This window comes from Protomyctophum parallelum (genome assembly GCF_964188405.1).
Source record: "Protomyctophum parallelum genome assembly, chromosome: 21".
Lineage (NCBI taxonomy): Eukaryota > Metazoa > Chordata > Actinopteri > Myctophiformes > Myctophidae > Protomyctophum > Protomyctophum parallelum.
In genome coordinates this window covers 23,638,009-23,650,799 of record NC_139713.1, presented here as the reverse complement: position 1 = coordinate 23,650,799, position 12,791 = coordinate 23,638,009, and the positions used below count along the sequence as shown (strand labels likewise).

At 43.3% G+C, this 12,791-nt stretch overlaps 1 protein-coding gene across 4 annotated transcripts in view; it reads right to left on the bottom strand.

Annotated features, from left to right (window-relative positions):
* The window catches only part of tjp2a (tight junction protein 2a (zona occludens 2)), a 59,336-nt gene that overhangs the window by 29,119 nt on the left and 17,426 nt on the right, over positions 1–12,791 (bottom strand). For all 4 annotated transcript variants that reach the window (XM_083794264.1, XM_083794263.1, XM_083794261.1 and 1 more), the window contains 6 exons: positions 11,806–11,859; positions 8,649–8,773; positions 7,863–7,965; positions 6,597–7,314; positions 5,994–6,097; positions 1,403–1,556 (listed from right to left, as the gene is read on the bottom strand). In XM_083794264.1, coding sequence (XP_083650390.1) covers positions 1,403–1,556; positions 5,994–6,097; positions 6,597–7,314; positions 7,863–7,965; positions 8,649–8,773; positions 11,806–11,850 — 1,249 coding nt within the window. In that variant the 5' untranslated portion in view covers positions 11,851–11,859. The remainder of the gene's footprint in view (positions 1–1,402; positions 1,557–5,993; positions 6,098–6,596; positions 7,315–7,862; positions 7,966–8,648; positions 8,774–11,805; positions 11,860–12,791) is intronic.

The following is a 12,791-nucleotide window of genomic DNA, read 5'->3' as shown; positions in this document are numbered from 1 at the left end:
TGGGGGGTATGAACATATTCGTACTTAGCAGAGAAAGAATAAAATAAAAATCCAAAAAAGCAAAACTTTTCATGAATTAAACCGAAATTCAATGATTTTGTTTTTCAGTAACTTCATGAAGAAATAAAAGAAAAATCTACTAAATTCCATAAATTAGAAGAAAAAGAAGTAGTGAAAATAGCCGTGCGGTGTGAAGCGACGCGTTGTGAGCTTGTAGATCTGCCATTTTCACTAGTTTGAGTCTCGCGAGAATGCCTAATTTCTGTTTTGGGTCACGGGCTAAAACGTTTGGGAACCACTGGCATACGGTGTCACCTCCCTGCAGAAGCTATGCCCCTCCCATCTAGTGTGGCCCAGAATTAATTTAGGGTTGAACACCGGTTGATTTAACAGTAAATAAATAGCTTGTCAGATCTCTATTGGAAGAGTCCTTATTGTGGGGCATGTCACAATAAATAACATTCTGTGAAAATAGGCGAGCTCACAGCGCATCGCCGCGCGAGCTTGTAGAGCTATTTTCAATGAAGAGATTTGGTTTAGAGGGAAACAAAGGAGGGGACCAAGTATGGACCCCTGTGGGACCGCAGTCTATGAAGTATGAAGTGGTTAAATGGCTCCGTTGCTCACATAGATTGGATATTCTACTGTTGGACTGATTATTTATGATCCTAGACCTAGATGACCATTTCTATGCATTTGATGTACCTTGTGCTGTTACTGTAAATCGCTCTGGATTAAGAGCGTCTGCTAAATGCCTAAATTGTAAACAGATTGTGTGAAGTATAAAAGAATGGTGAATAGCATAATGTACACAGTTTTTATTTTCCCATGAACAAACAAGGTTTTGGTGACAAAGTGTACAAATACATAACAAAATATGCTTCAGAATCATCCAACAGAAACATACATGCTCATTTTCACAATTCATTGCTTTGGCGTGACAGTGTCCTTCAACGGTAGCTAGGGTTTTACACAACACAATGGCCACTGACAGACCAAGGTTATTCCCTTAAAAGTGGATAGGGGGAGCTGCTGCCTTTAACCCATTAAGACCTGAGGATCTGATCTGATCTTATAAATGTCTTCTAAATCAGTTTACTGAAAAACCTATGTTTCTATATCAGTGGTTCTCAAACTATTCCATGACAAGGACCCCAAAGATTTTACGTAATTGGCCACCGACCCCCATCTGAAAAGATGTTGTTCCAGGGACCCCTCCCAGAAGATTTGAGTTAAAAAAGAAATGCTTTGAAAGAATATTTATTCAATGATTTCACGATTCTTCAACAATAGCAGATCTACAAGCTCTACAAGCTTGTATCCGTTTCAAATAATAAAAGTGGTCAAAAAGCTATAAGGTGACACACAGATGCATTCCAGGTCTTAATGGGTCAAGCCTCACCATCAAGCTCAGAGTCGCTGTCGGCCATGGGCGGGATTCGGATCAGCACCTGCCTCCGGTCCCGCTGCACCACCAGCTGCAGCTTGCCCCGGGACTTCTCGATGAGCTTCCCTGCGTCGCCCAGGGAGAGGTTCTCTGTGACCGTACCGTTGATCTGCACAGGAGAGGAGAAGAGCGGAGAATTAGAGAGAAGCTGAAACAATGATTAACGAGACGTTTTCCTAGATTGCTCTTATTGATGCCTGTGTGTTTTTTAACTTTTTCATAGCTGTGTATTAGAGGGTTCGAAACCTGCACATTTGCGCACCAGCTAAGAGTCAGGGATTTAGAGAATGCTGACACGCATTCAAAAGGAAATCAAATGAGATGTTAACGTCCTGTAAGTAGACTTAGAAATAAAACTAGTGTTGACTAATCATTACAAGTGGCTCTTATTTTGATGAGGCAGTTTCTGCACAGAAAGTCCGTTTCACTTGTAAACAAGCTACGATGGATGAGCTGTCAAAGTGCTAGTCGCTAAACCACATTAGCGACCATGTTTACAATACGAAAACGTCACTTAGACAATGTACCGGTAAGTTACAAACGCTGGAATTAAACATGGAACTTTAGGTGAGTAAGTCATTGTATATGTGTTGGACGTTTGTGGTTGTGCAGCTAGAGATAAATGGACAGGTGCTGCCAGTGAGATATACTGCTGCGTAACAACGACACTGTCTGTGACTAGGTGTACTAGTGTAGCTTTGCATCAGCCTGTGTGAAAGCAGCATAACGTTGTGGCAGGATATGAACGGCTGTACCCCCCCCTCGCTGTGCGCACCAAACTACATGGGCAGGTGGTCCTTTGAGTACTAGCCTAAAACAATATTGTGCACCCCTGGTTATAGATTCACGCTCAGGAAAACTTGGGATTCCCTTCTCGCATACCAGTGGGACATGTCCCGCGTACCAGCACAGGTACACATGCCGGTGGTTGGGAACCTCTGTATTAGACGACTGATGTGAATTTTATTAATTTCATTTTTTTTAAATAACTTTTTTCTCTTTCAATGTACAGTAGAGATTTGTTTCAAATATAAAGTGCGTAACGAATATTATTAAAATTATGTTTTGCGAGTTTCTTTTTGCCAAGCATAAATCAGAGTCTAAATTACACATACCACCTCATCTAAACCATGGGTTCCCAAACGTTTCAGCCCGCGACGCCAAAATAATGCCGCGGTTGACTTGCGACCCCAACCTAATCCCAGAGGTAATTTTATGCATATAAACGTGCACGTTCAGTGCTTATTTGTCCGCACATGTAATGCCTATTTATTTTCGTCCCTTTTGATCCTATCCTAGTGTCGACAGGCCGGCAGTATGTTGTGAAGTTGGCTGGGATCAAGGGTCAGGGGCCGGTAATTTCTCAGGGCAATCCTCATTTAAGGAGGGGCCGCCCCCAGCAGATGACGCAGTCTTCAAAGTATGAGGAAGAAGTCCTCAGAATGCGGACCGGGCGGCCCCAGAAGAATGAATATGGGCATTACCCAAGGCGTTATGAGTTTCTTTCAAGAGAGCATGTCCAGAAGATTGAATATGGGCATGTTTACATTCAAGAGAGCATGTGCAGAACAATGACGTTCTGGCCAGGGACACAGATCTGATAGCTGACCACATGTCAAAACGACCAGTACTTCACCCCAGGAGAAGATCCGAAGGCGAAGCCAGGGTGGACTGCAGGAATCGCCAAAGTGTTTTTGTATAAATATATTGTAAAGTTTGTATGGTCAAGTTTATATGGGTACTGTGAGAAGATATTTTATACCCCATAGGATAAAAAGAAAGGAAGCAGCTGACTTGCATGTTGTCCTCCTTATCAGGAGTTTAGAGAACTGTCTGGCTGACCTAGTGACCTCCCCTGGTTTCCCTCTAAGTCTAGGAGAGATTTACACCCCCACCCCTAGTTTCACCCCATGTTGGCAGACACTATGAGTTCATTTTATTGTGTGTTGTTTTTGTTTTCACCTCTGAAACTGATATAATGATTATTAACTGTTTTGTTTTTTATAGTTTACAATTTGAATTGAAAAAGGGATGATTGTTTTCGCCTCCCTATTAACTAAGTAAAAGTTTGATTCCAGGTTGCTCATGTGTTCATATGAAAACATATGGTGTAAACCTAAGCAGGTTAACCCTTTTACTGCTGCCATTTATTGAGAAATTAGGACCTAATTCATGCCAGCATTTTTTTAATTTGAGCTCTTATTTTGAAAAGCCACATTTTGCCTCAACCGGAAGTGAGCTTATCCCTGCCAGCTTTACGTTGCCAAGACAACCTTTGTTTACATGATCGAAAAATGCCGGTACATTTTTGCACTCCACAACGTCGGCTCGTGCCGTCAAAGAAACGCTGTTTTGACCAAAAATGCCATCTGGGACAAGGAATAGGAGATACAGGCGATTGAAAGAAACGGATAGAATGGATTCTTATGGCGACGGTGAATTAATATGAACGATCCAGTGCAGTGCTAACAACAGTGCTAGCTAACCGGCTAACGTGAGTAGCATTATGGCTTGATCAATCATATGCACTAATAAAGGGCAATTGCCGAAGGGCTTCGGCAATGGCAGCAAGCGTTAATATCAAATTAATGCTTCAATTGCCGAAGGGCTTCGGCAATGGCAGGAAGACGGTTAAGTAAAAATACAGGTTTTAATATAAAGTAGGGAAGATGTTATTTTAGCCTCCCTGGATTCATACAGACAGTATTGTGTTTTGAAATAGTTTTAATGCTAAAATGTAATGTTTGTAGGAGGTGTGTTTGTAGAGGACAGGGTAAAAGGTCCTTAGATCTCGCCAGTTGATAAGTAAAGGCCCATAAATAAATAGGAGTTGGCATGAGAATGTGTGTCTGTTTTCCCCTCACTAAGCCATAGTGAGTTATGGGCCATGTTCAAAAAATATCAAAGCATGGTAAAGAAAAAAAAAAAAACAAAAAAAAAACAAAGGTTACCTCCCCCCTCAGGGACATACAGTATAAAGCCCCTCAGGGCAGAGGGTGTGGGGTTCCAGTCTTCAGTCCAGAGGGGAGAGGAGAGGTACCAGATCACAGAGGATGCTCTAAGCTTTTCAAAGAAAGTAGATAGCCCAGTTTTAGAAACTTAGTAGTAATTTACCGTATATCTCCAGTTTTCCTAAACGACTTTTTTTATTTTTCCTAAGTTCTCTCCTTTATTTTTTGGATTATATCATTTTTGTATGCAACTACAACTGTATAATAAATCTTCAAATCTTTTGGAAAATCAACACCCTGGTCTTGTATCCGTCTATTTGTGTGAGTATACTGTGTAATTAATATTGAATTATGTTTCCAGGGTATAATGATGCACTATTGGGTGAGCGATATGTCAGTTGCCTCAATGGTCATGCACGGTCAGGACGAAGAGAAGAAATCTACTGAAGTTTGCATTTCAACCCAACTCATGTCACAGGCGAGACGCTATGACCTCTGTGTTCAACGGCCAGACTCCTCAGGCGAACCGCTGAGGGTGTCCTAATAACAGAGGCTGCACTATCCTTTAGGCGAGACGCTGGGGGTATAGGGCGGTGCTCTCTCTTCATCAGCAGTTCAATAGATACCCAGGCCTTACAGACGAGTCGCTGTAGGGTCCTGGGATCTGATTTCACCATATAATATACCTGGAACTTCCACCGTTGTTCGGTGGAGGGGGACCGCGACAATTCAACTCAACTCAACTTCACCGTACTATTACAGACAGAAAGAGTGACCGACCGAACTTGAACCTACAAAAGGGGGCAGAAGTGTCAAGTACACTCAGACTGTCGAACACCTAGCATGGAACACAGCTGATCTACAAGCCTGCATGTTGCATCAGTGAGGCGTTGTGGGCTTGCAGATCAGCTGAAGCGGAGCTAGCTCTCTGCATGTAGTTGAGGGAAGAGAAGCAAGCTCCTCTACAGACAAGGTTACATAAAAACCTTTCGTTGTCATTCCTACTGTGCCTCATACTCATACACCTGCAACACTGAATTACATGTGTACAGAGTTGACGTCTTCTCCTCTTTCCAGCTGTAGCCTATTAAGCTCGTTAAAGCTGCTATTTTTATGTACATTCACACAGCCAGTAATGGGTAAAACGCTCCCAAAGAAATCTAGTCTCTGTGACACATCTAGGGACCGCAATCAGCATTCAAAGATTTTCCTAGAAGCTTTGTCATTGGTCGATATAGTCTACTTCCTTCCTGATTGGTTAGTCATTTCGACAGGTTTTTTTTCTTTGAATGCAGATTGTGGCCCCTAGATGTGTCAAAGAGGCTACATTTTTTTAGAGCGATTTACTTATTGCTGGCCGTCTTAATTGCCTTGTACAAAAGTTTAACAAAGTAGTGTAACATTTTAATTCCCTATAGCCTACAGAGGCTAAAACAAATCAAAGCAACTGAAGCTGTGATATCAAATAGAGACTCCGCTGCATGCTTGCGTTACGTCAGAGCATTCTCATTGAAAAACTTCTATTCAATGAGATATTGTTGTTTGCAGTTTGGATGGGGTGTTAAAGGACATGAGCTCAGGACACCGAAACCTACCTTCAGAATAATGTCACCTTCCTGCAGGTTTCCGTCTCTACTGGCGAGGCCTGTGCTGGTCATCTCCTTGATGAAGAGTTGACTGCCCAGACGAAGGCCATACTCTACCAAACAAGAGAAGAATAGACAATGGACATGCATTAGTACATTGTAAATGCAGGCACAGAATGCACCAGTGGAATCCAATACCATTAAATAAAGCATGAATGAAAGGAAATGAAGTGTGTGGTGATAAGACGCAGTGGTGTATGTCAGTGTCAACAGTAAATGAAGAATTTACGTTAAGTTAAGTTGAAAAATATTCTACAGTATGTGCATTTTGGATAAGAAAACAAAAAATACCAATTCATTTAAAATGAGAGTAGGTGAAAAAGAAAATATCATTCTAGAATAAAAGTTTCGTTTAAATAATCAAGGATATTAAAGCCATCTTCATGTGTACTCTTAATTTATACGTCTACATACAGTAGTACTTTGTAGCCACTATTTAAGTGCCATATAATGTTCAGTCACGTATACACTCGGCAATATTCAACGAGGCACGTGACCAAAGCCAGTGAATAAAAACTACTTGAGGATCAGCTGATTGGACTGTTCTCTGACCTTCGTTGGGCCTGTTCTTCAGCAGCAGCACGCTCAGCGGCTTCTCCAGAGGCTCCAGGTCTCGAGGGGGGCGGGGCAGAGGGATGGGCATGGGAGCGGGCGAGGGCGACCTGTCGTCCAGACGTTCCCGGCTCCCGCTCCGCCTCAGGGGCTCGTCGTATTTCCTGTGTTCCGGGACTCGCTCGCGGTTCCTGTCAAAGCTGGGGTCGCGCGCCGGCGGGCTGCGGCCACGTCCGTGGCCCCCGCGCAGGTCGGGGCTGCGGGGGGCTCCTCCCCGGTTGTCCAGGGCTCGCTCGCTGCGGTAGCGCCGGTCGGGGCTGTTGTTGTCGCGGACCCTCCTTTCCGGGCTGCGCTCGCGGTCCAGCACGTGCTCGCTGCGGTAGCGCCGGTCCGGGCTGTGCTCCCTGTCCAAAGTCCGACCCCGGCTGCCATCCCTCCTGTACGGCCTGCCGTCCGGGCTCAGTTCTCTGTCGGCGCTCCGTCCGCGCTCGCGCCTGTCATAGTCGCGTTCACGCGTCTGGTAGCCGGAATCCATGTAGCCTCCCACGCGCTCCCGCTCCGCACTGTGGTCGCGCCCGCCGCTTCGGCCGCTGTACACGCTGCGGCGGTCCTGCTCGTAGCTGTAGTCCTCGTTGAAGTCGTTGTTGAAGACGCGGTCGTCGGGAGATGGCGGGCGGTTCATCAGGTTGACCGGAACCTTCCTGGCTCTCTTAACCGTCTGTCGAATAGAAATACAAAAACAGATAACATGATGGAATACACATATAATTAAGCAATATATTACACAAGAGGGTGTGCTTTACCCTGCGTTGCTGCAGGAACGAGCCGATAGGCAAGTTCCGTAGGCATAGCTTAGTTTGATTGGCTTGCCAAGCAGATTTGAACCGGAAAACATGTCATGATGCGAGTTTCTGGTTAAAATCTGCTCCAAACCAATCTATCTGAGCAATGCCATTCTCCATAAAAGAGAACCCTAGAGGTTTATGTCACAATGGAAGCTAAATTAATTTGAACTCAAAAACCTTGTGTCAAATAATTCATTTAGCTTCTTAAGTAGCTGTGTAATAAGCAGGATCACTACCATGAAATGGAACCCCGACCAATAACCACTTCGATATCAGAATGGCTTATGAGCCCTAAGTGGTCAGTTGTTTGTCAGGACTTTGGTAAACAACGTGATAACGCGATCAACTCTGTCAAAATAAAATCTGTTTCCACACATTTTGCTCTGCGTTTACCGTGTAGAAATTATGAGCCTTTACTTACAATTTTTGCTACTTTGCCACATTTCCTGAGGGTTTGGACGGCGAAGGAGTGGGCGGCTCCATCCATGGCGATGGCGTTGACCTGCACCACGCGGTCATTCTCACTGGACAGACACAAGTTACAACCACCAGTCAGTGACACATACAAACACAACCACCAGTCAGTCAGTGACACATACAAACACAACCAGCAGTCAGTCAGTGACACATACAAACACAACCACCAGTCAGTCAGTGACACATACAAACACAACCACCAGTCAGTCAGTGACACATACAAACACAACCAGCAGTCAGTGATACATACAAACACAACCACCAGTCAGTCAGTGATACATACCACGTGTATGTATGTGATGTAGTGATATATTTTTGGTTAAAAAAAATGTTAAGAGGTTAAATAACTATATTCTGATTGCAATCATTGCTAGAGGGTTTGTTCAGTAAACAGGGGTGTTAAAATGTAGTTCATGTTCTGTATTGAATTTCTTGTATTGCTTTTAGAATCTTCCTGCCCATATACCCAGCTATATAGCCAACTCTGGCCTAACCATTCCATTGTGTATGGGCCCTAAGTAAATACAAAAACGCAAAACTATTAAAATTACCCATATGTAAAACAAGGCTCAACATGACCTATTTTCCTCCTCTACATTTGGCATCATAATTTATAATGGCAGGCCAAGAAGATTTATAAATAATAAAGAATAATTGACATTATGTAAGTAATAATTGTGACAGGTCTAATTCAAGAATCATTTCTATTGTCTTTGTGACAGTCACTCACAACAGCAGGCCATCAGCGGGGCCTCCTTGCAAGACATCAGACACCACGATGGAGGTCTCTCCACTGTCCTCGTTGGGGTTATCTCTCCCCCCCGACACCGCGATGCCGAAACCCATCTTTGGATCCTGTCAGAGAGGAACATGAACTTTAGTAAACAGTTTAGAGACCCATCTTTGGATCCTGTCCGAGAGAGAAACATGTACTTTAGGGGCTAGCATCTGTGTCACTTTAGCTTTTAAAAGCATCCCGGTACCTTCGCTTCCTCTCCTATTCTGTGTCTCTCTCTCCCTCTCTCCGGCTCTTCCATCTCTCTCCTCTTGAAATCAGCTAGCTTGCTCGATGCGTTGCTTAATTGATCAAGTATGCACAGCTGCCAATGATTGCGAACGCAGTGAGCCACTTACTATGACAGCAAGGGCTGAATGTCTGTGTGTCTGTGTGTCTGTCTGTGTGTCTGTCTGTCCCGCTGTTACACCACCCGCCCGCCACCAGAGGGCGCAGCTGTAGCACACACACACACACAGGGCGCAGCTGTAGCACACGCACACACACACACACACACACACACACACACACACACACACACACACACACACACACACACACACACACACACACACACACACACACACACACACACACACACACACACACACACACACACACACACACACACACACACACACACACACACACGAGCTGCGTTCGCTTCCCGCGTTTGCGCGTCTTACTTGTATCCTCATTAGTCATTATCCTGATATCCCGACCACTGCATGTCAACTTTATTAGAATGTCCCATATAATGTTGTAGGACAGGACACTCGCTGTGGTCATCGTTCAATGTTCTCTCATGTACACAATTATAAAAGACAAATTATATGAATTGTCTATCCTAAAACCAAACCTGTATATGGGGCTGAATGTGCTATGGTTTTGTTAGCTCCCGTTTCATCAACTGATTGTAAACGCTTATTTCCATCGAAATAAGTAGTAAAGTGTGCCGCTTGGGATATTATTTACGTTATGAAGAGAGGATATAATGATACCTGTATATAAAAATAAAAAAAATTGAACGATGGAAATAAGCGAATTAGCACATAGCCCCATTCAATTCCATTCAATTCAATTAATTGAGGGCTTATGGTATGGGAAATAGACAATAAGGAGGTTTTGCACAAAATAAAACCTGGACCTCTTTGGTGGGGACGTAACAACTACAAATAAAGGTAAGAAAGCCTTCTAGCATGGAATTCTCCTTTAACACTAATCCTCATCTTGGTAAATGTCTTGAGAGAAAGAGAGAGTACTGTGTGCGTGCGTATTTTATCTGCATGATTTTTTGTAATTAAATTTAAACAGAACAGAGTAGTCTTAAAGCTGCAAACCGTAACTTTTATGCCCTAACCGGTCTTCGAACCCGGGTTCAGACAGTGCTTCTCAACAGTCAGTACGGTGGGTGTGTTCTATCAGATGACAGGGCCTAAAACTTCCTTGCAGACTGGACGTGTTTTTCGGGGAAGCGGCAGAACAATGCTGCTAAATAATCACATAAACCCTATACCTTACCCCCGGGGGTCCAATTAACAGACCATCCTCCCGTTATCCGTCCACTACCCAAAAATAAGACAATATACAAGCTCTTCGCCTCCATGCTCTTCACCTTGTGAGCTTGTAGATCTACCATTTTGACTGAATGTTTGCCTATTTTCACTGGATGTCCTCCTATTATGCAATGCTAGTGCCCAGAACAGGGACACTAGGGTTTAAGTTAAATTAACACTGGGGACTTTAGTGTGTGCCACTACCCCGCTTCCCCCTGGCGAGATTAGACAAGACATTCAACGACTCCTCCACCCCCCCCCCCCCCCCCCCCCATCTCGCTGTGTCTCTAGCAGATGGTGTTTTTGGAGGGGGAGAGAGAGAAACAGGCAGACAGAGGGGCAAGTGTAATCCAACCCACATATTCTGCGATTTTAAGATTAATTCAGTATTTTGGGAATCAACATTGCATTGCAATAAGAGGATGTGTGCTGAATGATGTCGTGTGTGGGAGCATTAGTTTAACTTTCACTAAACCTTTATCCAGGGGACATATTCTGGGCACAGACACCGTTCTATTTCACAGTCATAAGGTCACACAAACAACTAGACAGACATAGGAGCTGACCAGTAACACCAGTCCTCTGCCCTCTATGTGAGTAGCTTCCCTCTTCCCTGGAGCAACAGGTCAGATGCCTTGCTCAAGGGCATCTCTCAGAGAGAGAGAGAGAGAGAGAGAGAGAGAGAGAGAGAGAGAGAAATATAGCTTCCTACACAGAGAGCCTTTATGTCAGAAGAGGACAGAACAACAAGCTTGTGCTTTGAATTGCTTTCGATTTACAGTGATACACAAAAAACGCTATGTCACCAAGACTCACCACGTTGTAATCGGAGCACAAGGCATCAGCCTCGACCCTGATTTATACTTAATCGCATGACGGTGTCACATGCTGAATAAAGCTAATCAACAAGCTAACAAGCGTGGCTATTTAGATTGGGTATTTTACGCTTATGCAACAGTGTCATGAGAAAGCAGGTTTAAGCGAGATCACAGGTCTGTATCTGCACTAACATGACGCTGTCGGATATCGTAAAATATCCAATCTAAATATTCAATCTACAAGTTAGCTTGTGAAATCATACAGACAATATTGATCACAGAAAGTCACTTAAGTTCTTGTCACATTGGTTTGGGTCAGGGCGAGCTTCCACTTTCTAAAGCAGATCCAGGGGTGCCGCAGAATACTTTGATAATATTTGGATTTGGAATACATCAATATCAGTTTAATCATGCACTTAGACCCTCCATAAATGGACCAGAGTAATCTGTACATACATCCTTTTTCAAAATACACCAAATCTCTTCACCTAAAACTGTTTTTGGTGAAGATGAAGATTAGGTGTTTTTGGTAAATGTTCCCCCCAGAATAGGGATGCTGGGGTTCAAGGATAAAGTTCATTTCAATCTGTCCTATAATGGAAACGGATGTTGTTCTCAAAGGCCCTTGTAGGCAAGCGTCCCCCCTTGGCCAGGTCAATTGAAAAGGTAATGGATTCAATGACCACTCAGAAGATAATGGATAGTTTCAGGAGGACGTGGCTGTAATGGAGGACTCACCCTGTGCAACGTTACAGTGTAGGCCTCCCACACGGTCTCCTCCATGACTGGGTTCTGTGGAGAGAAACCAGAAGAAGATTACGATCGCTGATCAGATTTCACAGAACAGATTAATCATGTATTATGTATGCGATGTGGCAACACACAGCTTGCACAGCTTAATAAAGGTGTTGGTGTTCATTTAACTCTTTGAGTGTAACCAAATGGACCTGTACTGCGAATCTTCATTTGGTTGCACTTAGTAGTTAGTACATTCTGAATCAATGCAGAGGGTTAACCGTGTTCATTACGCCGTCATTACACAACACAACTATGAGTTGAAGATGAATTGACTCACAAATAATTGTGATTAACAATTAAATTGTGTTGTTGTTGGCATTGAACATCAGAACATATGAATAAAGAATACAAAAATGCACAGGACACATGACCAATAACTGAAATATAGAAAATTATTAGGGACATAATCAACATTTGTATTTTTAAAGGTTCAAATAATTGCATAAATAGCTGATCTACAAGCTTATATATAGCTTATAGATCAGCTATTTCAGCTTTGTTTTAATGTATGAACATTTTTCAACATGGAAACAATTAGGACAAAATAATTGCACTTATGTCAAATAAGTGTGATTAGACAATTATGTAATAATTCTGACAGGCCTAACCATGAGCTTTCAATTCAGTGCGTTTGTTTGTTTAGACAGTTTAACGTAGAGACGAGAAACCAAGGGGGCAGAGAGATGGAACACTGGTCAGTAACCGTCCGGGATGGAACCAATGACATGGTTCACCTGCTGAACTGGTACAGAGACCCCAGATGTTTTAATTAATGCCCATGATAAAACCAGCAAACACAGGAGAATCTGCAATTTCTCATTCAAAGTCCACAACGTGGTACACTGTTGCGATAAAGCCAACACAACTAGTATACCATATAATAAACACATGTCGACACACCCCTATGATGTCACATGATACATGCG